The sequence below is a fragment of the Hyalella azteca genome, unplaced genomic scaffold (assembly GCF_000764305.2).
Source record: "Hyalella azteca isolate HAZT.00-mixed unplaced genomic scaffold, Hazt_2.0.2 contig13123, whole genome shotgun sequence".
Lineage (NCBI taxonomy): Eukaryota > Metazoa > Arthropoda > Malacostraca > Amphipoda > Hyalellidae > Hyalella > Hyalella azteca.
The window spans coordinates 1,565-26,010 of NW_025943057.1; the positions used below are offsets into that span (position 1 = coordinate 1,565).

General features: G+C 37.9%; 1 protein-coding gene across 1 annotated transcript; it reads right to left on the reverse strand.

Annotated features, from left to right (window-relative positions):
* Nucleotides 1-467: 467 nt before the first annotated feature.
* On the reverse strand, nucleotides 468-15,319 carry LOC108671625. The gene is made up of 13 exons (XM_047883511.1): nucleotides 15,276-15,319; nucleotides 13,281-13,354; nucleotides 12,482-12,606; nucleotides 11,165-11,415; nucleotides 10,572-10,719; nucleotides 9,361-9,497; nucleotides 8,947-9,065; nucleotides 6,933-7,189; nucleotides 6,624-6,747; nucleotides 6,320-6,430; nucleotides 3,275-3,435; nucleotides 2,362-2,576; nucleotides 468-1,983 (listed from the first exon to the last, which is right to left on the reverse strand). Exons 1-13 carry the CDS (start codon nucleotides 15,301-15,303, stop codon nucleotides 1,850-1,852), a joined length of 1,884 nt encoding a protein of 627 aa, XP_047739467.1. The 5' UTR covers nucleotides 15,304-15,319; the 3' UTR covers nucleotides 468-1,849.
* Nucleotides 15,320-24,446: the final 9,127 nt, after the last annotated feature.

Here is a 24,446-nt window from a genome sequence, read left to right on the forward strand (position 1 = left end):
TTACGTCATCAAGTCAGTACTTACGCCGCTCGTAAGTCGATTTTTTTTGATAATACGGCCCCTGATCGAGAATTGTTCCCGCTGCAGCCGTTCTGATGTGAGGTCAAACAAAATTCCAAATTCCATCATGTTTATTGAATAAATGTGAACTATAATGAAAGCGAAACTACATAAGTAAAGTAAATCCTATGCACAGTAAATCCTATGCACAAGTAAATCCTATGCTACAGATAGAATGTGAAGATCACAATGTTGGTTCAATAATAAAGTCTCCATACCAGGAAATGAGATAGAAAAACTCGGCAATCGTTGCTGAGAACGAGGCACATTGCTTAACAAATGAAACAAGCATAGTACTCAATGTCGCAACCCCGCAGCATGGGGAACTCAAATACACAAACTTTTTTGCCAAACAGACCAGGCAAATGCATTATAAAATATACACAAAGCCTTATTGACCTCGGGCATGAAGTCTAAAAACAACTCAGACCACGAATGACGTCAATAGGAAGTAAAAGTTTAGTTCCTACCATAGATTAACTCATATTTATTGAAACAAAAAGCACATTGCTAGAGCTTATTAGAAATCACAGAAGAACTTTTAACGAAGTCATCGATGGCTATTTTTCGAAGCATCATAAAATCTCTTAAGAAACAGCCTTTTGTTTGGAGTGACATCAACATTCCCTGTTCACATTTGTGATTAAAACTTAGGAGAAAGAAACTGCAAAAAGACTTCGCATATAGCAACAGACCAGTTAGTTGAGGGCTGTATCTCGCTATCAGGAACCTTTAGGAAAGGCTCTTTCTGCTACAGCCTTGCAGCCAACAGCTTGAGTGACATTGTTACCGCTCCGCAGTCTTTCAGCGCTCTTATGATAGATATAAAAAATATAGCTGATGATTTACCTCTGGAGCGGCATTAAGGCCTCAACAAGCAAGTGGCGCAGCAAGTGGACTTCAAGCAAGTCACAAGTGGACTGACACTTGTGACTTGCTGGCACTTGCCGTGACCTGTTGCTATTGGTGGTAACTTTCTGAAACTTGTAGTTACTTACTGACACTTGGCATGACTTGGTAGTAGTAGTCGTGACTTGCTGACACCTGTCGTGGCTCATTGAAAATTATTGCAACTTGTTGACACTTGCCGTGACTTGCTGATACCTTTTTGGACTGGCTGACACAAGTTGTAACTTGCTGGCCCTAGTTATTACTTACTGACTTTTGGCGTAACTGCTGACACTTACCGCAGCAACTGAGGCTGTTCTGATTTATTTATGCACTTTAACAATTACGTTTTTTTCAACTGTTATAAATCGAACGAGGCTTGAATTACATAAATCGTTCGTTCAGCGACATATTTTACTACAAGGCGGATTTGAAATAGAAAACATAAAACAAAATTTCTCCCTATTTCCAACTGAAATTCTCCTTATTTGAATATGTAGCCATAGCCTCGAAATTTCTTAACTTAAATATTATTTGGAACGTACCAACTTGAAAACATCTGACTCTTGCTTCTTTGACCCCATTTTGTCATGAACAAAAGAACAATGAGAAGACTATATTGCTATCTCGATTCGATTGTAATTGAGTGAGATGGATTAACATTTTGGTTCTAGAGCTGAGATTCATTTATGACTGCTTCAAAAAAAGAGCTATTATGAAATAGCTACTCAAAAAACTATAAATTTGAAACTGTGAATTTCTTACAAAAGCTAAAGTTCTAAGGACCATGTCTTCGTCGAGTTGATCATCATAAAGCTAGGCGTCGTCTCCACCATATTCGTCGTGGTTGGAGCTGGAGGTGTAGTCGTCAAAATCATCGCTGTGGTCAACGTACATGTCCTTATAAGATTTGTAACTCGCGCAGGGGCTCTATCTGGTGCTGGAGGAAATCATGGTCGAAGTCCAGCCACTCGTTGTCCGTTGTCCAGCCACTCGACCCGACGCGCTCGTAGATGTACCAGTGCAGCTTGTGGTCTGAAACAAAAATACGTTCATGCACATCAGAACGATACAACAAATTCAGGGCCATTAAGTTGTGGTGTTAATTCTTTATTGCGATTCAAGCTTTGTTTTAAATTATAAGCTTAAAAGGCAGCAAAGTAAAATGGAATGCACGCTTCGATGAACCAAAGAAATTCAGCACAAAGGAGCTAGTCTGCACTATAAACAATTTTTAACAAAGGGATGCCGAAGAAAATTCATTGTTCAGTGAAGGACATATTAGATCAACTGCAATGAACGTATCTCTTAAACAGATCGCATCAAATATCAATTGATCATGACTTAACCAAAGAAAGTCGAGACAGTTCACTTGATATGCTCCAGTAACAGGGAAAACGCGTGAGAGCAAACCTTTGATTTTGATGAGAGGATTTTCGAAGGCCGCATGGTAAGGGTAATGGACATGAAGCACGAGGGGTTGGTCGTGGTCGAGATACAGTGAGGGAAACCTGGACCTGCCCTCGGCCAGCGCCTTCCTGCGCAGCGCAGTGAGCTCCTGTGCCGTGGCGAGATTTACGAACACCATCCCGGCGCCGATCTCGACCAGCTGAACGTGGGCCACGAGTCTGCAGGGCAACACGCATTAGGGAGCTGCTCTACGGTTGCGGCACGGCGGGTACTGGCTAGGTTAGGTTAGGCTATAGCTGCTCTGACTATTCCAAGCCCTCGCAATGAATATCAATCCATTTGTCTGAATTCATTAGTTTTGCATCATGTGCCCCGATTCATAACGTCTAATTGTATTAGAACACCACGAATGTGTATTTAATGCCCATTTAACAAATGCTTAGAGTAGCTGAATGAGAGATCGTACTCATCCGAAGCCGTTGGACAAAACTTTGGAGAACGAGTGATAATAAACGGGATTGGAAGGCAATCAAAACCAAGAGTCAAACCATGGTTAATGCTAAATTCCCTATCACTTTAGACCCGAATAAATCTGAAAATCTAGAATTTACATTTCAAGTAACAGCAATGGAGTATGCTGGAAACATGTATGTTACAAATTTTTTACGAAATATATACACATGATAAAATCCTTTCATCGCTTGGTCAATTTCAATTTATTCTTCAAGAATTTCAATTTGAAGATCAACGTTTTATAATTCTGTGTGTGTGCGTGGGAAGGAAATGTCTATCAATCATCCATCTCATTTGACTGAACAACAAAAAACGTGTCCGCTAACAAACTAACCACTCCGGCACTCTAACAAACTAACCGAGTTCACATATGTAAATATGCTAGGATCAGAGATGGACTCACAGTTTCAGCTGAGCCAGTGAGAATTTCTCGTTTTTGACGAAGACTCGCTGCAGCTTTGGCATGCGCAGGAGGCACTTGTACGAGTCATCGTCCAGAGCAACGGAAGGCAGCGTTAGGGACTTCACCGACGTCGGTGCAAGTGAAAAGTCTACGGTGAGCAGCTGAATAACAGAAATTACGAATAACTAAGAATGAAACGTAGGTAATTTTCACTTTATTTTATGTCATAATATTGAACCTAGCTTATGTAAAGTTGTGAAAACGATAAGGAGCGACGTGGTTGCTCCTCTCTATGGGGGAGAAAAATTTAGGGTAGAATACCAAGCGACGCTTCGTGGCAGCTTGCGGGGCGTATTTAAGTAGCGCGGCGTACCGCGAAAGCCAGTGTAGCTGGCTGAGGGTAGCTGGTCCCAAAACAACACACACCGTCAAAGACACCATCACGCTGACGGACTGACGAATTTTACCGCGAGTGACGTACATTAAAGACGTGACTTATTAGACGATAAAAAATATAAAAAATATAAATATTTAATATCTAAAAAACGAGCACCGACCATTCGCGTATACCATTCTAAACCTTAACGGGTAATCACCCCCCTCCCCACCCACAGCAAAACCCAACCTAGTTTTGCGCATTGCACCTATTTCGTCTTCCACTATTATTTCATTTTCTCCTTCCTCTTCAGGTTTACTGTGCCCCCTCTTGTTTTTCTCCAAACTTTCCTAGTGGCACCGCACCACCACCACCAAAGCCAGTTCCGTTGCAACCGGCCTAGAGAGTGGTCGCGGTACTTGTCTCTGTTGGGTGACGCGTCCAAACGAAGGTCGGAGCAGTGTTAGAACGTGATTGGATCCGACGAGTGAACCGATTACCGGTACCCCTTAAATTGCCACGCTACGAGATCAGACGACGCAAGATTATTACCGAGTGAACCGATTACCCCGAGAAATGACAGCAACGCTACGAGATCTGGCAACGCATGATTATTACCGAATGAACCGATTACTACGAGAATTGACAGTAACGCTACGAGATCTGGCGACGCAAGATTATTACCGAGTGAACCGATTACCCCGAGAATTGACAGCAACGCTACGAGATCTGGCAACGCAAGATTATTACCGAGTGAACCGATTACCCCGAGAAATGACAGCAACGCTACGAGATCTGGCAACGCAAGATTATTACCGAGTGAACCGATTACCACGACAATTGATACCCACGCCGCGAGATCTGGCAACGCAAGATTATTACCGAGTGAATCGATTACTACGAGAATTGACGGTAACGCTCCGAGATCTAACGACGCAAGATTATTACCGAGTGAACCGATTACCACGACAATTGATACCCACGCCGCGAGATCTGACGACGTACGAGAGGTGACGGGATCCCGAAGGTAACCGCGAACACCAAGTCACGACGTCCCTTCAGAGAATTGGAGAGAAATCCGACGGCCTTCAGAGAATCTTCCATACATCGAGTTCCAGAAAACCTCAACACCTCCGACTCTCTCTTTGTTCCAGATTTTCACTTTCAGAGCTGTTAGACTGTTAGGTACCAATTAAACCCAGTTTAGGCAAGGGGCTTTATGGACTAGTTTCCAGTGCTCCTATAAGAATAAATAAGAAAGAAAAGAAAGAACATCTCCGACCTTACACCTGACACCACATGGCTGACGTGAGTTTTTCAAGAGCCTAATATATTCACGTTGATCAATCGGAGCCAGTCGAGAACCTTTTCAAACGTGCCACAATGAACCACTTCGGCTTAACCAACCTGACATATGATAAATAATGAATATCTGCAACCGTAACGCAACGTAAAACTGAAAGAGACTCTGATTAAACAACGTGAATATATTAGGCTCTTGAATAACTTACGTTAATCAGAGCACTTCACTTGCAGCGTTCATCTAAGGAGAAAAATAACTATTTTGAGAAGATAAAAATGGAAAACAATCAACTCGTAGCCAAACTAATTATTCAAGACTCTATGTCGTGAGCGTAATGTTTAGATACGCATCTAAAATATTCCAATTGGAGTCAAATAACATCAGCCCTTCATCAAGCAAAGATTCGTGAGGCCTGCAACATGGAAAATTCATAAAACACCGTCTTCCTAACACGAAACATTGCACTGTCCCATGCGGAGCAGCGATGTTTGCGTGAATTGAATTTTATTTATGATATAGTTTTATAGGGTGCCGATGATGAACTAAATAATGAAAAATATATATTTTTTATTTCCAATCTAGTAATCATGCTATCCAAAGATAGTTCATATGTTCAATGTACACTGTATCATTCCGAAATCATAAGGAATCTAACTTGCATTCTAAGATATTTTCAAGACTTATTCACACGTCCACGGGCGAGGATATGCTAAATTATTAAGATTAAGATTCCCTAAAATAAGGTCAGGTTCATCCCTGAAATTTTCAGTCCCGGAGAAACTGTATAGAATAGAATAGAATAGAAGTGTCGGCGTTGAAGAAATAGGCCCATGGCCTGTTGCCGATTCTTGAACTTTTCGTGACTTGATTCACAAGGGACTCCCTTTCGTCCAGCAGGCGGGTCCATTCGTTCAGAGTCGACAAGAGGTTAGTGGTGCAGGATCTCCCGGCAATAAAGCCATGTTGACAGTCTGATAGGAGATTATTAGCAGTCAGATGATCTATCAATCGATCCCTCACAACAGATTCCATTACCTTGCAAACGACACTTGTCAAACTGACAGGGCGAAATGCCAGCTTTTAAAATTTTAATAGAGATGTTGAGCAGCTAGCAGCCCTCTGCCTCTAAACCTTGGAAACTAATGGTTTAAATAAGAAAGATTTCTTCATATATCACATAAAAACCGAAAATCAAAGTTAGAACAGGTGAATATGTGAAAAAAGTCTGAGTGGCAAACCATGAAGTTGAGAACTCTGAAATCTTTAACGACAGTAAATATAGTTATTAGTTAATAGAAAATATCAACAAGGTTTCTAACTGAAGTTCTTTAACTTGCTTTATTTGCAATTCAAACTCGCAACTCACGTCATGAACTTCTCCTGGGCAAAAGTCGATGTAGAGGTCCTCGACGTCTGGCAGAGCGCTTTTGAGAAGAACCTCAATTTCAACCATATCACCAATCATACAATGTAGCACCTGCGACAACAAAAAGCCATTTTGCCACCAAATGAAACATCAAAAGAATAAACCAACAATTACATTACAGGTAAATTTGATAAGGATTCAGGATTGCGAATGATCAAACAAATCTATGTACACACGTACAAGATGGTAGTCTTGTCCAGAGTCTCTAAAGATGAATTATCGAAAGCTTGCAACATTTTTCTACCTTCAAGTTATTGAATGTCTTGAAATTGGGAGTCTCTGCAAAAACGTAGCAATCAAGCTGGAGTTGGGTGAGCGCTGGACACTTGCATGCCAAGGAGGGGAGCCAAGCATGCAGCCAATCTTCCCTGCACGCCAAGCACAGCAAACACCAAATGTAAAATTAATGGACTTAGTGCAAGAAACTAAACAAGTAATATTACTCAACTTCACATGGAAGTCTCGTTCTTACTAAATGCAACTCAGATATTTGTCTGTGATGATGAGACATGCACTGTTTACTGTAACCTGTATACCGGCAGTTGACTCTTACAAGTCTGCGCTAAAGAAGGCGAACAAGCGTAACGTCGTGAGTGTAGAGTTGACAGGGAAGCCTGGAAAGCTATCGGTTGATCTCAACTTCGATAACGTGTCAACGTTGCGGATTGAGAGCTCTTGCAGAGGAGATTGCAACTTCCGCAGAAGAGCGAAGTTAAAATGCGTTATTCCGCCCAGCCGCAACACCTCCAGGCATTTGCATTGCCTTAAGTCTCGCAACAATTCATTCGAACCTGACGTGTTGAAGCAGCCCTGAAAAAAATATTCAATCATTAATTGTAAGTCGTAAGCAAATTTTTCTTATTCTTCAAATTGAACACGCAAATTTTTTCAGCAAATAGAAGCATTTTCATCCATAAAATTGTGCAGAAGTTCATAGCATAAAAGAAACAGAACTGTACTCAAGCGGAAGCCCAAAACTTTCAGCCGATCCAATTAAGAAAAGCACTTACAAAACGTAAAGTTTTTTTAAAGCAGATCAACAAAGACTTAAGAAAAACTGAGCAAATCGTTAAAATATTGAATACGAGAGTCGTATTAGAGGGAACGCAAATAAAATGCCACAGGGAAAATTGGCAAGAGTTTTGCCTCAATTTATGACCAGGAAAGGACCAAGAAATGGAGTGTTGACTATACTGAGCAATGGCCATTGCAAAGAAGTGGGAGTTCTGCGAGAGACTGGTGTAATCTGTGAATTTTGCCCCAAAGAAGGTTATAGACTTCTTCATTATTTGGATTGCATTCGGGTGATTGCAGTAACAACTACGGCATTGGACAGCCGTTTCTCCTACCACCAAAGACAAGCTCAAAACCAGACCAGGTCTCAAAGTATTCCAATCGAGCAGCATCATCTCAAGATCGTCGAAGAATTCGACTGGCTCCGTGACACCCTAGGCAACAAAGTCAAACCCCGGACTATACCGAACAACGGCTCCAGCAAAAAAGCGAGAGTTCTCCAAGAGGCCGGTGTATTCTATAAATTTTACTTCATAGAAGGTTGTAAACTTCTTCATGTTATGGATTACATTGGAGTTATTGGAGTGAAAACTGCGACATTGAACTGCCGTTTCTCCTACCAGAGACAAGCTCACAGGCATACCTGGTCTCAAAGCATTATTAACAAGCAAGTTCATCTCAAAATCGTCGATGAATTCAACAGGCTTCGTAACACTCTTGACAACAATGTCAAACTCCAAACTAAACGCAACAAAGGCCCCTGCAAAAACGCGGGAGTTATCCGAGAGGCCGGTGTAGTCTATAAATTTCGCTTCAAAGCAGGTTGTAGACTTCTTCATGTCTTGGACAACATCGGACAAATTGGACTAACAATCAAGACACCGAGCCGCTGTCTCGTTAGCTACCTTCAAACTGGAGGGCAGGTGAACCACGCGAGACAAGCTTACAACCAGACCGTCACTCGCATTGTGCTGAACGTACTCACCAGCATCGTGATCAAGCAGTGGCCCTACAACAACCAACCGGCGATAGCTGAACCCCTCATCTCTACAGATTTGACTCCAGCCATCTATTTTCTGACTACCGGATTTGTCTGAAGTGTGAAAGAATTTTTCGAGTAATTTTTGGTCAAAAATTTTACTGTTGTATCCTATTTACTTATATTATGTACTTATTTCCACCAAAACTTCAATGTTTAATGCTTCTTCTAACTTGAAAATGAATGTTTGTTGCATTAGCAGCGTCGTTAATAAATAAGAATTACTTCCTGGAACTTGCCTTTTAATCTACCGTCATCTGAAGAAAAGTTCCACTCACTGATAATATAAATCAACGAATTCTCTGATCATCGATCGCACGTGTGTAAACAAGTAAATTCTGCCATCTAATATTAACAAAGGTATAGGTGCAGATAAAGGTATAGGTGCAGACATAGGTATAAGTGCTGACAAAACTTCTGGCACTAGTAGCAGGACACCATGCATGAAACAAAGGTTAGGACAATGCGCTAGTGTTAGGACCCAGCATTGACAACTCAGTCATCCGAGCCTCACTTCGAGACCGAAAATCCTGAGTTTTGAGCAGCCCGAGAAGATGGTCTTCATGGAGGTGTAGTGCTTCCTCTTTGACGAAAACCGCAGGCATAAATCTTCCAGGTTCACAGCAAGTTGACCTAAAATGGAATAATGTCGTCAATTGCAGTTATTTGGAGAGGCTCAGCAGTCGTTCACAAACTCAAATAGACTGTTTGAAACTTTAATCTGTCTTTATTTCGAATCATTCATAAACAAAATGAATAAAAGAATCGAATGGAGCACCATGAATTGCAATAAAAACATGAATTTAACACGAAGTGCAATGAAAATGAATTTGGATATCAGTGATGGCTTAGCAACTGAAATTTGTAACTAAATATTGTAGCTTACGGGTCTGATTTGGAAGAAGCAGGTACAAATTTAACTGCTTACCTATGGCAGCAAATACGTTGACATCAAAGATGCAGCGATACTCGTCGAGTCTTAGAGTCGTGAGGTGAGTTGCGTTCATGATGAGCATCTTGTAGGTGCAGAGCTTGAGGCCTTGCGTCAACTGGACCGGCGACTTGCTGGAAAGCAGAGCAAACGTGGCTAGGCAACACTCACTAGCAATTATAATGAATGCAACAAAAGTGTTGCATTCATTGCAACACTATGGAAGATACATAGTGTTGCATATGGGAAAAAGAGTGTGAAAGGGAGATACAAAAAACATATGGGAGAAAGAGTGTATGGAATAGCCTACTGCACGTAAACTCGAGTCCAAACCTTGCGTTACTTATAAGAGACGAAAAATATCAAGGAATAAACAAGATCATGAACATCAATAAATAAATGCAGTTCTTGGAAAAGTAGTAGTAGAATGTTTAAAATCGTTTCAGGTATCAATCTATTTCACCGAAGAAGTTGAAAATAAAGCAGGTATTATTGCAAATTTCACAAATCGTTCATAAACCCAAATGGTTAGCAGAGTTAGAATATCAAAGAAACAAAAAATATATGACGGGACAGGTGAACAGATACAGGAACCAAGACTCTCGTACAGTAGGCCGCTCACAAGAGCGTCGGCCGCCCGCACGACAGAGATAAAGAAATGTTAGTAATCCTGCATACGAGACGACAAACCAACAACTGAGACCCACAGTCATATATCGCAAGCTCTGTGGTGGGGCGACCAGCAAAGATATCCCTTCCCTGTAGTGGCACGTCTTGCCACAACACGATCCGATCTCTGCGGTAGCCGTCATGCCACAACACAATCACTTCCATGTAGTGGCAGTCATGCCACAACACAATCACTTCCCAGTACAATTACTTCCCGCAGGACAATCACTTCCATGTAGTGGCAGGCATACCACAACACAATCACTTCCCAGCACAATTACTTCCCACAGGACAATCACTTCCATGTAGTGGCAGGCATGCCACAACACAATCACTTCCCAGTACAATTACTTCCCACAGGACAATCACTTCCATGTAGTGGCAGTCATGCCACAACACAATCACTTCCAGTACAATTACTTCCCACAGGACAATCACTTCCATGTAGTGGCAGGCGTACCACAACACAATCACTTCCCAGTACAATTACTTCCCACAGCACAATCACTTCCATGTAAGGACAGCCGGCCAAAGCCCACCTCCGACATTTGGAGAGGTTGGAGTGAGCACTTTTCCAGACGTGACGTCTATGACGCTGAAGTCTATGACGTTTCCAGCAATAAGAGAAGTCTATGACGCTATTCTGGCCCAGCATGCTGTAAACCAGCGATTGAAAGCGTCGACACACTGCGAGATTGTTATAGCTTATTATGATCATTAAAATGGTGAATACTGACTATTACATAATAATTTGCTTTTTCCTATTTAGCTGCAAGATGTCTAGAGGAAACTTGAGCCTGACAATAAGCAGGTGACTACCATGATATTCCGATTTACGTTCAATAGATTGTAGGAGTGTAAAGAGATATGCCAGCATCGTAAAAAATCAACAGAGAAAATAATTATAAATTCTCATTAGATACATCTGACAGTAGCATTTAAAATATTTTGCTCTTCATTCTCTTTGTCATTGTTTAGTCAAATTTACATATTCTATAATAATGTGTGATATGAAACAGTCTTCTCTTAATAGCAATTTTAAGTAACTCACAGGATAATGATAAATGGATTGATTAGAATGGCTGCTGAGAAACAGCCGGTGCTGATCAGGTGTTCCATACACGCAACTTACCTGCTTCAAGAGTCAGTTTTTCAGCAACACTCAAATATTCCATAATATGAAGCAAGACGTAATCATGGAGGACATGAAGTGTAGGCAGCCCACTACGTGCAGGGCTCAAGTCAAACTCTTCATTGGACAGCTTATGAAGCTGGTAGCGCTTTGAGGAGGGTCGGGATGTGTCCACGTCATAAGATTGCCTTACAAGTGCTCTCTGCTTCCCAAAGAATGCACTCTGCTTCCCATCAAAATCACTCAAAATTCTGAAAAACAAGTATTTGCAATAAACTTTATGTTAAGAAACTTTTTAGCACGTAAATTGAGAGAAAATGCTTTCCAGTAATGTTTTCAATGCCATCTTGAAACATAAGTTTACCTCATTGTAATCATTGTCTTAGGAATCAATACAAGGATTCCAATACTTTCATAATAGAACTATTTCTTCCTGAAACTCATTTTCATTGACCTCATAATTTGCCTACCTTCTATAATTTTGCTGTTAGCAATTTTCAGAAGTGGCTTATAAAAGCTCATCAGTGAAATGAGGGTTGCAAGTAGAACAAGTAACAAGAGAAGGTCAGCCAAATGCAGTGTCAGTAAGAAAAAGCAAATGTGTAGTTACACTCCAATGTTTTGAAAACATGTAATAGGAAGAACAACATAAGGTGTTATATACAATAATTCAACTGAAAATACAGATTTTGATCCAACAAGTAATGTGGCAGTAAGGCCAGCAATGAAGGCAATGAAAATAGAGATACAAATAAAGGGCTTTAAAGGTAGACTGGACCAAAAAAGTGACAAAACACATTAATATGATTTTGGTACCCTTAACATCCTGCATTTGGAACTTTACTGAAAATAACAGCAAGTTGGAGCGGATATGGCAGCCATGACATCAGAACAAAGGCACCCTCTGAGACATCTGAGCCAACCACTTGCTGCTTCTCCACTTTCCAAGAAAACCACAACTAGTGCAATCCTAATCTAAAAACTTCCCTACACTAATACAAAAAACTTTTCATATTGCAACAAATTTCTCAAAACTTACTATTGATGCTAACAATTTTGATAGAATTTAAAAAGGCATTACTTCCAAACCAGGCTAGATCAACAACTAATGATGCTACCATAAAGGTAATGTAGAAAATTTCGATATTTTTCAGCATTTAATATAGAATAAATACTTCGAGGCCATACCTTTGTCAGCAAACCAGAATATGATACCAATGTTTCAGCAGGACAGAGGGGAAAGTTGGGAGTTGCTGTAGTTGCTCACAACAACATCAAAAGTATACACAATATGTTTATTAGGCTTCTTCAACTCACTTATCACTTTCATGCCAGCTGGAGGGAACAATGATGGCAGAGGCAGTCTTCTTGCCAGGCTTCTGCTTCAGGGTGATGCAGTCTTGTGTAATACAAAACTTCTCCGCTATTTCTTCTTTAGTGACCTGATATTCAAATTTAAATGGTAATCAAATTATGAAGGTTCGAAGAGAAAACATTGGTGAAAACATTATTGTTATGCATTAATAAAATTGAATACAGTTGCTGTGATTGTAGAAAAAAGCTGCACTATTTGATGTATGAAAATCCATCCAATTCTGAGCTACCAGTTTAATAATAGTTATTTATAGGTAATGCGACATAGAAATTACGCCAAAATACTAAGGTCATGAACACAAATTAATAGAGTGCTAACTCATTTATAGACTCAAGTCATTAGGCTCCAAAAAATGTGAAAAGTATGTGAAAAGGAGGAATCACATTTCGAAGATTATTCTGCAAATATTACCATTCCTGATTAACTTGAAATTGTTCAACAAATGATGTCAACTACAGCTACAATATGCTTTTTATAATGCTTATGTGTTACAATGTATTGTTAGCTGCAAAATTTCAAAAATGGCACTCTGAGACAAACTAATAGAAATGCAATAGAGACATGATTGATTACAGGAACGATAGAAGTAAAATCAAGAAATCCTTCGAATTAGGACTAAAACAAAAATGACAATTGCACAATGTTTTACATTAATAATACAAATGAAGAACTGATTACTGGTTAAAATGGAGTAAGGCCGATACTGACATGCAGAGGCTTAACATTTAGGAGTTAACTTACCAATGGAGGTAAATTCACAACATGTATGGTCAAGGGTGCAATTTGAGAGCCGAGGTCCTGAAGTGTCATTTGACCTGCTCAATGTGGAAAATGGATTAATTGATAGCTAGTTCATGGCAGAATTGAGAAAAGCCAACTAACTTCTTCTGGCCCCATACATAATAATAAATAATGCTATTCTAACATTTATCCTCTACTTCAGAAAAAATATAATTCAGTACTCACTGCAGTGACTGACAAAGAGAGCATTTTTTCGTAAACGACAACGTGAAGTCACGGACGGACAGACAGACAGATGGACAGACAGATGGACAGACAGAAGGATGGACATGGGGAGCACATTAGCGCCTTTTTTCATAAATAAGGAAATGCGCTAAACAGCTTCATCCATAGAAAAGGTTTATTTTCAGTACCTAACTGCAATACAATTAGGTTGAAAGACAAGTAAGTACACCAGTAAGTCTGTTCTGCAATGTAACTCATAATGGTTGCTTTTTTTCTTGGATAAATAGAAGTTTACAGTTGGAAAGCAATGCTAAAGTTACAAGGTATTTCGAGTACAGACAATAAACTTTCAACCAAATAGAATGTTCTGTGATACTCTTCTGTAGTTTTTTCATAGAAATACAGGAAATTCCATCAAAAGTTTGCCCTTAAAATTTGGTCATTAATTAATCATGTATTAATTTACAAGATATTGCCAGGTCTAATATATTTGGATGAAGGCAAAACAAACTTGTTTTCAACTTAATTGACTAAATGGCAACAACTCTACTCTGAATGAAGGATCTCATTTATTATTCAGAGTCATTTTCATCTCATTCATTGTTGACTACTGCATGATTTTCCAGCTTATTACAGTAGCAACATCATACATAAAATATTGAAATAAATTTTTGAACAAATTCAAGGGAATAAAATTGAACTTGTAACTAGTAAATCAATCATTTGTCACTATGTTTGCCATTACACCAAAATGATGTCATTGATGACTTAATGAGTTAGTGCAAAATTTGTACCACTATTTTCTCTCAAAAATGACACTCTGTGTGTACTAACATTTTGAATGCTATTACCAAAACTGTCAACTTCCTGCCGGTGCAATTCTGTTTGGGTTCCAATTGAACCTTCCTATTTAAAATAATAAATTTGTTTTTTCTGGTGATCAAATAAATTATTTAAACACATTTTTTATTATTTAAACCTTTATATTTTAATATCAACAGGATAGCCTAAAATTGGCCATATTACCAAATTTTGGGGTTCTATTAAATATCACTTTCATTTTTACAAACAACCCAACCATGGGTCAATTTGCAGCAGATGGAAATCAACAACAACCCACTGGTGAGTCATATCAAACTCAACGTGTTAATATCTTTGTCATTATGTAGCTGAACATCAGAATCAGTATGCATCATAGTATTCTCTTTGTATAAAAATTTCATTCTATAAATCATTTAACATATAGAATATTGCAAATTAGTTTATGTCTGCACTGCTAGAGACTTGTGATGCAGCAAAACTCATGTCAGAGCATCGGCACAAATGATGTCATTAGTCTCTCTTATGTCACCTTTTGTGATGTCATTGTGGTGGGTCTCACTCTACCTATATAAGCTCTTCAAGCCGACCACCAGTCAGTCAGAGGCAAAGAGTCTTAGCTGCAGTCCATTTGCAGCCTAAAACCAGACACGTCCTACGTCTACCCTATCAACTCCGGCACTTACTCGAACACCTGTAAGGTGCTGTAAACTCCACTTTTTTAGCTACTTGTACCTCATCGGTACCTTATCCTGCAATCCTGTCCATTAATAATTACTACTAAGGAAGTGCCATCTCCTCATTTATTCCTGTGATATTGTTATTTGGACAACTAATGGAAACAGAGACCCTCCGGAAAGAACTATATTAATTAACAATAAAAATTAATAATTAACTAAATCTCTCAAAATAAATATTAGGTTGTCACTGAAACGACAACCTGACACTTACCTCTTTCTTCATTCTGATCCCATTCCATTTCATATACTTTATTTTTTGCAAAGCTCAAAAGCACAAAAAGCACCAACAAAACTGGAAAAAAGTAAATAAGTACAATGGAAGAAAGTGTCAGGATCGAAATTTTCCATCATCAAAAAAAGCAGTTAACTAATGAGAAGAAAATGACTGGCATTATTTATATGAAATTCCTCAGAATTTTTGGGTTATTGTTGTTTTTGACTTGATGGTGTTGAGATGACCTCACTGAGGCCATCTTTCACACCTGGACTTGTCTATGGTTCACTGGTCTATGGTGGACCATAGACCAGTGGACATTCACTGGTCTATGGTCAACAAAGATTGATGAAGTTTCATAACTTGCCTCGACTTGCAGTCCAATTACTATGATCAATTGACATGCTAACATTTAAAACTAACTTGTTTCCTTCTTATTGCTTTTCCATACTTTTCAAATATTGCATTGGAATTGAAAAAAATTTGAACTTTCAAAAATTTGGTCTCTTTTCCTTGTTTTTTTTTTTTGCTTAGACATTCTTGATTTACAGGGCTACCCATTACCCCCTCACAGCTTCCTCATATGTTCTGTACCTGTAAGAAATGTGCCCACTGCTTTGACAATGAGATGTTGCATCTGCCCACATTCACTAAATTTCAGTTAATGAAGTTATAGATCAAGTTATGCAGAGCTTGAGTCAAGTTATGCAGAGTTAAAGTTATGCAGGGAGAGTTAAAGTTATGCCGAGAGAGTTAAAGTTATGCAGAGTTCGCTCAATCTATGCTTGCTCACAAGATGGCCAAATATAGTAGCAAAAGTGAAACTTTTTCTAAGACTCTCTTTCGTTGTGAATCCCATGACAGTTAAGTAACATAGAAACCAGCATTATTGTCTAGACATTGAATGAAATTTTGAACTAGATCCAGGAATTAATAATGAACTGTATTCCAAAAAATTGCCAGTCGAGAATAGTAGTATTGATATTGGCAATAAAGAAAAGAACAGGGTTGGCCTATTGCCAATACCTATGATGTTCTAGACTTGTCTCATAGGGATCTGAAAATTGGCCTTTTGACCAGATTTATCCTAAACTGGTGTTGAATCTAGGTAGCTGCGTAATTATTGTAAATTTTTCTATAGCCTTATGTTTTTATGTTGATCAATTGGAGTTATTATTTGTTCACTTTCACATTACAATATTGTTCCAGATATTTATTATTTACCATTTGTCTGGTTGATTAAGCCGTTGTTGCCGGGTGGATGTCTCACGTTGCGGGTGAGGTAACCCTGTTACCTATTTTGAATTTGGTTTGGCAACAACCCTTCTATCCAGGAAGCCAAAAGGCAAATGAAAGACTGGTGTCTTATATTATAAATTGAAATAAAAATACAGTGAAAACAATGTACAATGTAATAGCTAAATTATTGAAAGGTTATCGTACAGTGTAATGAGTGGACAAGTTTAACTGCGCTTCAGGGTTATGAGCTATGATTAGGGATAGGGAAAGGGAGCATGGACAGGGTTACACCTATTCCATCATCGATGAACTGAAAAATAAAGAGAACAAAGATCAATAACCTGTCCAACTAGATAATAATACTAAGCCTGAAGGGAAATTGAATATTAAAACTGATGCAATAAATACTTATAATAGATTCTTAATTAATGGCAAGCTGGTTGTGTGCAGCAAGCAAGAAATATGAAAACAAAACAGGCAAACATAATATTGGGAGTGCAATCAGTAAAACATTTGCAAAGATAAGCTAAAATAAGAACCAGGAAAAACCACTTAAGTGATTTGTAAAACTTATGAAATTATTAAGATAAATACACAAAAGCGAAGCATTTAAGAATAAATTGCAAGCAGATAGTTGACATAAGAAATGCAATAAACATTAGATGAAAAGTAAAGCACAAACAAAGCTAATTAATCAGATTAGGAGGTAGTAAAATTGTAAGACACTAACAAACCATCTTTGTGATTAAAAGATCACACCTAACTAGACTCACCAACAACTTGTGGCAGTTCCACTTAGTGATTCGTCAATTTAGGGATCAGTAACTGCACTTGCATGTTCCTCTAATCATTATCACAATAATTGACCAAGTTGCAATAAAAAGAATTAATTTACAGGCTGAAAAGAATAGAAAGAAACCATACATTCAACAATAATTATTAAGAAAACATTAATTCAACAATAATTCATATATAGAGAGCAGATGGTTGGTGAAAAACATGGGTAGATGCCTCCCGGCAACACTGTAGTGGTTTATCATGGCATGTTTGAAAGTTTCTGGAAAGTTCACTTGACAAATGAACATGGAGGGTAGTAAATATACATAGAATATTTAAAAAACTCCTAATTTTAGAAATCCTCTACACTTGTTGCAGGGCTGACACACTATAGTAGTACATCAAGGCTAGAGACAGTTTAAGATCAGAAAAATCTAGCAGCTAATCTAAACTTAGACACAAGTTCCACAGAACAACAGCAACTGCCTAAATTAATTCCCAATGGGACATCACAGTTGGGTTACAGTTGTGGTCTGGGGACATCATCCACACCTCAATTGTTGGTATTAACTCTCAGTCCATACAGTCTACAGAAATATTTAAACACAAAAGAAATTAAAACAACCACATTAAAAATGAGAGTTTGGTAATCTTTTGGGTTACCCTTACCTTGCCAATTTACTAGATGTAGACTGATTCAAATCAGGTGATCCCATTGAACTGTACTTTCCCAAGCAATTTTTCTGTAAACATATTGGGGCTACATTTAAAATCTTTGCAATGCACCAATCTCCATCGAAATTTGCTAAAATTTCATTAGTTTAACATGGTCCCACAGTCCACACTCGGTGAAGCTAATGACCAGGATGAAATTCTAAAAATTATAGTTCATATATTATCTTTGATCCACCTCTGCCACTTTTTTGATCCAAAAAATTTAAAGATAGAAAGGATATAAATAGGAGAGAATAAAGTTGCACTTTAAAGAATGAAGTAACACTTTAAGATTTCAATTAGACTAAATATTTATTCAATAACAATTTGTCTTTAAGTCAAACACAACAAATTAACATTTATGAATTAATAACAAATCATGCCACCAATAAAAGTTTAACAAGATGCACACCACATAGCCATGAGTGATTTGATGCAGTAAACTCACTTTACTGCTTATGTAATGAAGGCAAGTGAGCAACTGTACGACATATGTTCTGTTCTTTGGTGGGTTAATGGAATTCCACTTTCCAATGCAGAAGACATTTCAATACACACTTGCCAACTATCACATGTTAAAAAGATTAGTGGTAAATTTAATCCTATATATTGATTGTTTCATTATAAACTAAGTGAGCAGAGCCAATTCAAGAAGCTTCATATGCCACTAATTATCAGGCATCACTAGCAATTTCTTTGTTTGATGTTTTAATGAACTGGAATCAACATAGTGGTAAAGCCTTTAATATACTGATTATTCAGTTCAAGTTAATTAACATTTGCATAATTTCTGATGAAGGTTTAAAATATATTTGGACTTTTACACCAAGAAACATTGATACCGGTACCTTTAATTAGCTCATTCAAAGAGGTCTGCAGAAATGACCAAACAAATAATAAGAATGAACAGAAAGGAGCACATGAAGCTTATGGAATAATGTTAATATGCATAAGTGTGATGAGAGGCCACAGGACAGGCAGAGATGAATTTTGAAAGCAAGAGAGGAAATACCTATTGATCAGAAAAAGCAAGTCATTATCTAAAAAATCTTAAAATCTGTATTGCAAAGCATGGAAATATTATTAGTAACAATTGCACAGAAAACAACATTTAGGGAAAGCGTATTGTCATTGAAAGTGAATCAATGGTGATGGTGGTTCAATTCAATCTGTAGGTAAGTAATGAGCAATTAGTAGATGGTGGTGAATGACTAGGCATCAAACCCTCAATGCAGAGCACCATATTTAACTGAAAATGATTGAACTTCAGGGCCAAGAAATAGAAAGACAATAAGGACTGGATCAAAAATAAATTGAATGCTACAAATTTATATATACGAACAAGGAAGTAACTACGTTTTATCAAAATGCAATGCTATGTCAACAAAAATTGAAATGATGCAACTCACCATGAGTGGAGCCACTAAATTAAACTCTGCAAATGTATCTCAATAAATAAGGAATTATCTATACTGTGTCTATAATTAATAAATACCAATGTTGATACATAATGAACTAATGAACCATATCACCCTAAAAGAATTAATTAAATTGATGGCATGGTTAGGTTGTAAGTAAAGAATGAAAGTGCCAAAAAAAGATAACTCTGCTAGCTGAGCTAACTGAATTCCATTACAATAATGATATTATGAATAAATTAGATAGAAAATGATGAGTTGACTGATACATGGAGCATGACATTGTCATAGGATGGAGGCAGTTTGTTTGCAAAATTACTGGGCCTGAAAACCTAATAAAGTACAATCAGTTGGCACCTGGCACAATGGTCGTCATGTAGTAATCATAGTCAAAGAAGTGTGTTGGACTGATAAACATAGAAGAATGTCAGATCCTCATTCCCAATTTAACTTCTTTGTACATTTTAAGGTATTTGTACATGTGCATTTACAGTACAGTATTTAATGAAAACATTCATTTTTTAATCATGCTAAATACACCCACTGTTGAGCTTATTAACATTAGGAAAATTCAAAAATAATGTTCAGTAAAAGTTAACAGTTTGTAATAATTGCAAGGAACAAGCACCATTTCATTTTAATTTACCGGTATTGGTAAATGGAGCATCAATTAGCCAAGTGAATGAACATCGGAACAAAATCCACTCTGGCTGCCGAAAAAATTCTGAAAACGACACATACAACAAAAATATTTATCAAAACCTCAACAATAATTTCTGAGGCATTTGACAGTAATATTTTGAACAATTATTTCATTCAGTAATCTTTTCAAGTTTTCAAACAAATATCTAAAGCTTTAGTCTGCATTCATGTTTAGCAGATGCAATCTCAATCATTTATTGGTATCAATTTGTCCACATCTATTGGCCCCGTATCCCCTATCCATCCTTTGCTATTGACCATATTGATAGTGAATTATTATTTTCAGAGCCAAATTAAAAATTCTGAACTGCTTATAAAATATCAAAGCTCATAAATCACATTTCATTACATTAATAATTCCATAGCTCCAAGAAAATATACTATATTTGATTGGAAATCTTGTGGCATGTGGATGCATTGTTCCAAGAGAATATAAAATAATGCTGTTCAAACAATTCTAACATTAAATTAGTTTTATATTCTTTCAGTCATCTTTATGTTAGCCAGTTTGCTTACAGCAATGGAAAATGGAAACGACAAAAAATGCACTATCGTGAGCTGAATTGCCTTAAAACAATTAATGTTACTTTTGTGATAATTTTAGGGGTATATTAAAGATTTGAACTATATTAATTAGTTTAACATATGAATTCCTAGCTTGAAAATTGGTTTCTTGAGCTCAAAAACTATATGCACTTAGAAAAAGTAACCTATGCTTTGAATTTTTGTGTGTGGTTGATAAATAATGAAATCACAGGTTCAGAAATTCTGCTGTGCTGTGGCATATTGAGTGGATACTTCCAAACTTGCTTATAGTGTAGTGTCATCAGTGATCACCATCCACCAGGATGCAAACTGGTTATCTTAGTGGTAATGAATCAGCCAACTAGGAATGAATTTTTTGGTGCAACTGGAAATTGCTCTTTCAGTCATAAAATGTTGCCAGGAACATTGAAGATCGGTTCCAAGTAATACCTACTACTACCAAGAAATATTGCCTGCAAGGCAAGGTTGAGTAAATATCACTTTTTATTGATTGTTAAACTGCAATTTCATACATTTTGCATAAATATAAATTTCATGTCTCAATCATTTACTTTAATTAACAATTAAACATGATATAATTCATCTAGTGGATATCATACAGCACCAGAAATGGCCAGAGGCTCTAGTTGCGTCTAAGAAAGTACTTATTTCCACATCTGTCCAAAGATCTAAGTGGAAAATATTTAATCTTACATCCAATTGTTGAATAATTTTGCAGTGATGGGAAGAATTGTGATCTTTGAGTGGACTTTCAAAATGTATTTATTTCAAAAGCTATGGAAAATAAGTTCTGGGTCACAAACTTAATGCCGAGTTACAAATATGACATCAAATCTGTCATTAGATCTCAAAAATGCAAGGAAAAATTAGTTTTCTGCTAAAAATAGCCAAATTCAGCACATCAAATTTATTACTTTTTTGTCAAAGATGCATCAGTTTCATTTCTGTCTGACAGACCAGCTACTACAAGAATGTCAAAGAAAACACTTTGAAAGCAGGAAGTGAGTGAGGAGAGCAGTACTGGGGCCATACTTTCAAGACTCGCTAAGTGAATGTAAGTACTTACGCTCTATTTTCTTGTCCATGATTGGTGGATTTTGGTTGAAAGGCCGTCAATGATTGGCTGATGAACTTACAATCTCTTAATTTTTTTTGAAAGTATGGGCCCTGAACAACAGAATTACTGATTTTCCTAGAACGAGGCATTTGCGAGCAACACTGTTTCAAATCAAACCAAAATACAAGACTTCATAGCCACTATAATCCAAAATTGACAAAATTATATGGTTTTGTAGCAGAGATATTTCGGTGACATGTAGGATTTCTAATCTTGTGCCAGAATGTGATGCAAATATATTTGATTTCTGAAAAAAATAATACAATTTATTCTGATATATCATGGCTGCAAAATCATCTATTATGAATACTACATGTTCAATTATTCAGTTTTATTACCAGTTAATATAAGACAATTCATCAAGCAAGACTTTCATGGCTCCAAATGTTGCAGGAGAGCTCTAGTTGTTCATCAGGAATTAGATATTTTCCATGCCTGTTTGAGGTGACGTCAGACAGTGACACATCTAATTGTCATTCTGTCAAGATCTTCTTGGGGCAGATAATTGAATGGTGCTACATCAGCAAAGTTATTTCTAAATTTTGACAATCTATCCAAATGGAAATTGGAATCTTCATAAATTGGTGTTCTTGACAGTCAGGCATTAGTTGTTCCAGACCATGGTAAGTGCATCATTTCCTGCTTTCCACAAGCTGTGTCCAGATATAACCGGACACTCCGTGGAAAAACTCAAAATAAGTGCTTCTAATGTGTAACTGGATGATAACAGACTTCTTCTACACGTATACTGACTGACACAGTTGTGCAAGGGAATGCCTGGGTTTTTGCTTTCATTGCACCTCTTTTTGAACGGAAACTACAAAACGTTGGAAGAAATTGTTTCCTTGTCTGGATGCAGGTTACCCAATTCCATTGCTTGAAGATTGGGTGTGGTTGCCTGAATAGCTTTAGAGGTATCTTGGACTGAATTCGAGGCTACCTAAATATTCTCTTTTCAGCCAAGTAACGGTGAACCCAAGGACAGTAAGTAAGACATCCTTGATACTCAGTCCAGGTCTACTGCCGGAAAGTTCGACCGTAAATGAGATGTGGCACGTCGATCCTGTTCATCAGTTCGATTGGTCGCTAACAATTGGCTGTTACACTGAAACAACATCAAGTTTAGGCACGTCTGGACAGAAAGAAGATGGAGATTCGGTTACACGATAATGGCCGACAATAAGTAAAACAAAGAAAAGTCCAAAAAACTACTATTGAATTGCACAATGGGCATACCAGGTTTATCAAGATCAAATAAGCACTAACACCAGACACAGTGAAACAAAGACTTGATATGGACAATGAATGAACTGGATTTCTAGGCAATGAATTAGCTACACATCTTATGCTAACGCAGGAGTTCGTCACCACTAAATGAGACGCCAGCGGGCGGAAGTAGTGCTAGGCGGATGGTTCTGAGAGAAGGCAGAGCGCTGTAAACCCTAAACTCCAATAGTTTACCTCGCGCGACGCGACACTCCCCCCGTCTCTTNAACGAGTGAATCTACCCGATTCGCTATTGGTGTAGGCGAGAACAACCTTACTATCGGAGTAAAAATGAACGTATTGTGGGGGTGATTTCAGCTCTCGTAGAATCTGCTGAGCTGCCATCACCGCTTCGATGGCTGCGCACAGCTCGAGTCTGGGTATGGATGAGGCTGCTCGCGGAGCCACTTTACTCTCCCCACGCACGAAGGCGACGTAAGCATCACCCAAGTTGTCGGTGGAGCGGAGGTAAGACGCGCAGCCGATGGCGTCCTGGGTTCATAAGATTGTGAATATGAATTATACTGGTCCTAAATGACTGTACAGTGAGATCCTACTTGCAAGCACAGAAAGTAGTTATGATAATGCTGAAGCAGGAATTGAATATGTTGACAGTGTTAAAATCCTACAGGTTTTAGTTGCAGTTAGCTCAACTTATGGGATCTGCGGATAAAAAATTTCAAATTAGTACTAATAAGGATTATTTAAGGTATACCTACTGAACATCAATGGATAACAAAAAAGCAGCTACACAATCAATTATTAAATTCTTGGTTGAGCAAGAATATGGGCCACCCCCAAGTACATTTTTAAGTGTCACAAGGATATTAAGACTGGTTATAAGGTTAGTTAAATTTGCTCAAGCACTTTGGTGCAGAGGGCATTGTAGCAATAAATCTTCTAGTGTCTCAGCCCTCAGAGGACCCACAAGAGAAGACAGAACTATTAACAAGATCAAAATGAGCAACTTGAGCTCTTATACAGCATTTCCAGTACAAAGCCTAGTCAATGCTCTCTCAATCGCACGGTTACTTAGCTTCCAAGGATACACCCAATACTGTTTAGGAAAATTGACTGCGAAAAGAGCATCAGAATCAAACCATGGAGGAAATGGAGAGATTAAAGGACAAGTAAGCAGGCTTGGACTCTTTTTTAATCCAAAATATTTTTGGTCTGCATCAACCCAGGGCAATACATAAACAACAATTTTGGATAAAAATTAGCTTCAAAAGGTTTCTGGATGCCACAGATGCATACAAAGTGGCTGCATAGTCTAATTAACTAAAACTAAACTTAATTGAATAAAACCTATAATGCACAATTAATGAGAAGTTGGTTTAAAGGAATCAACATTTTGTAAAGCTCTGAATGATTTGAGTGAAACTTGAC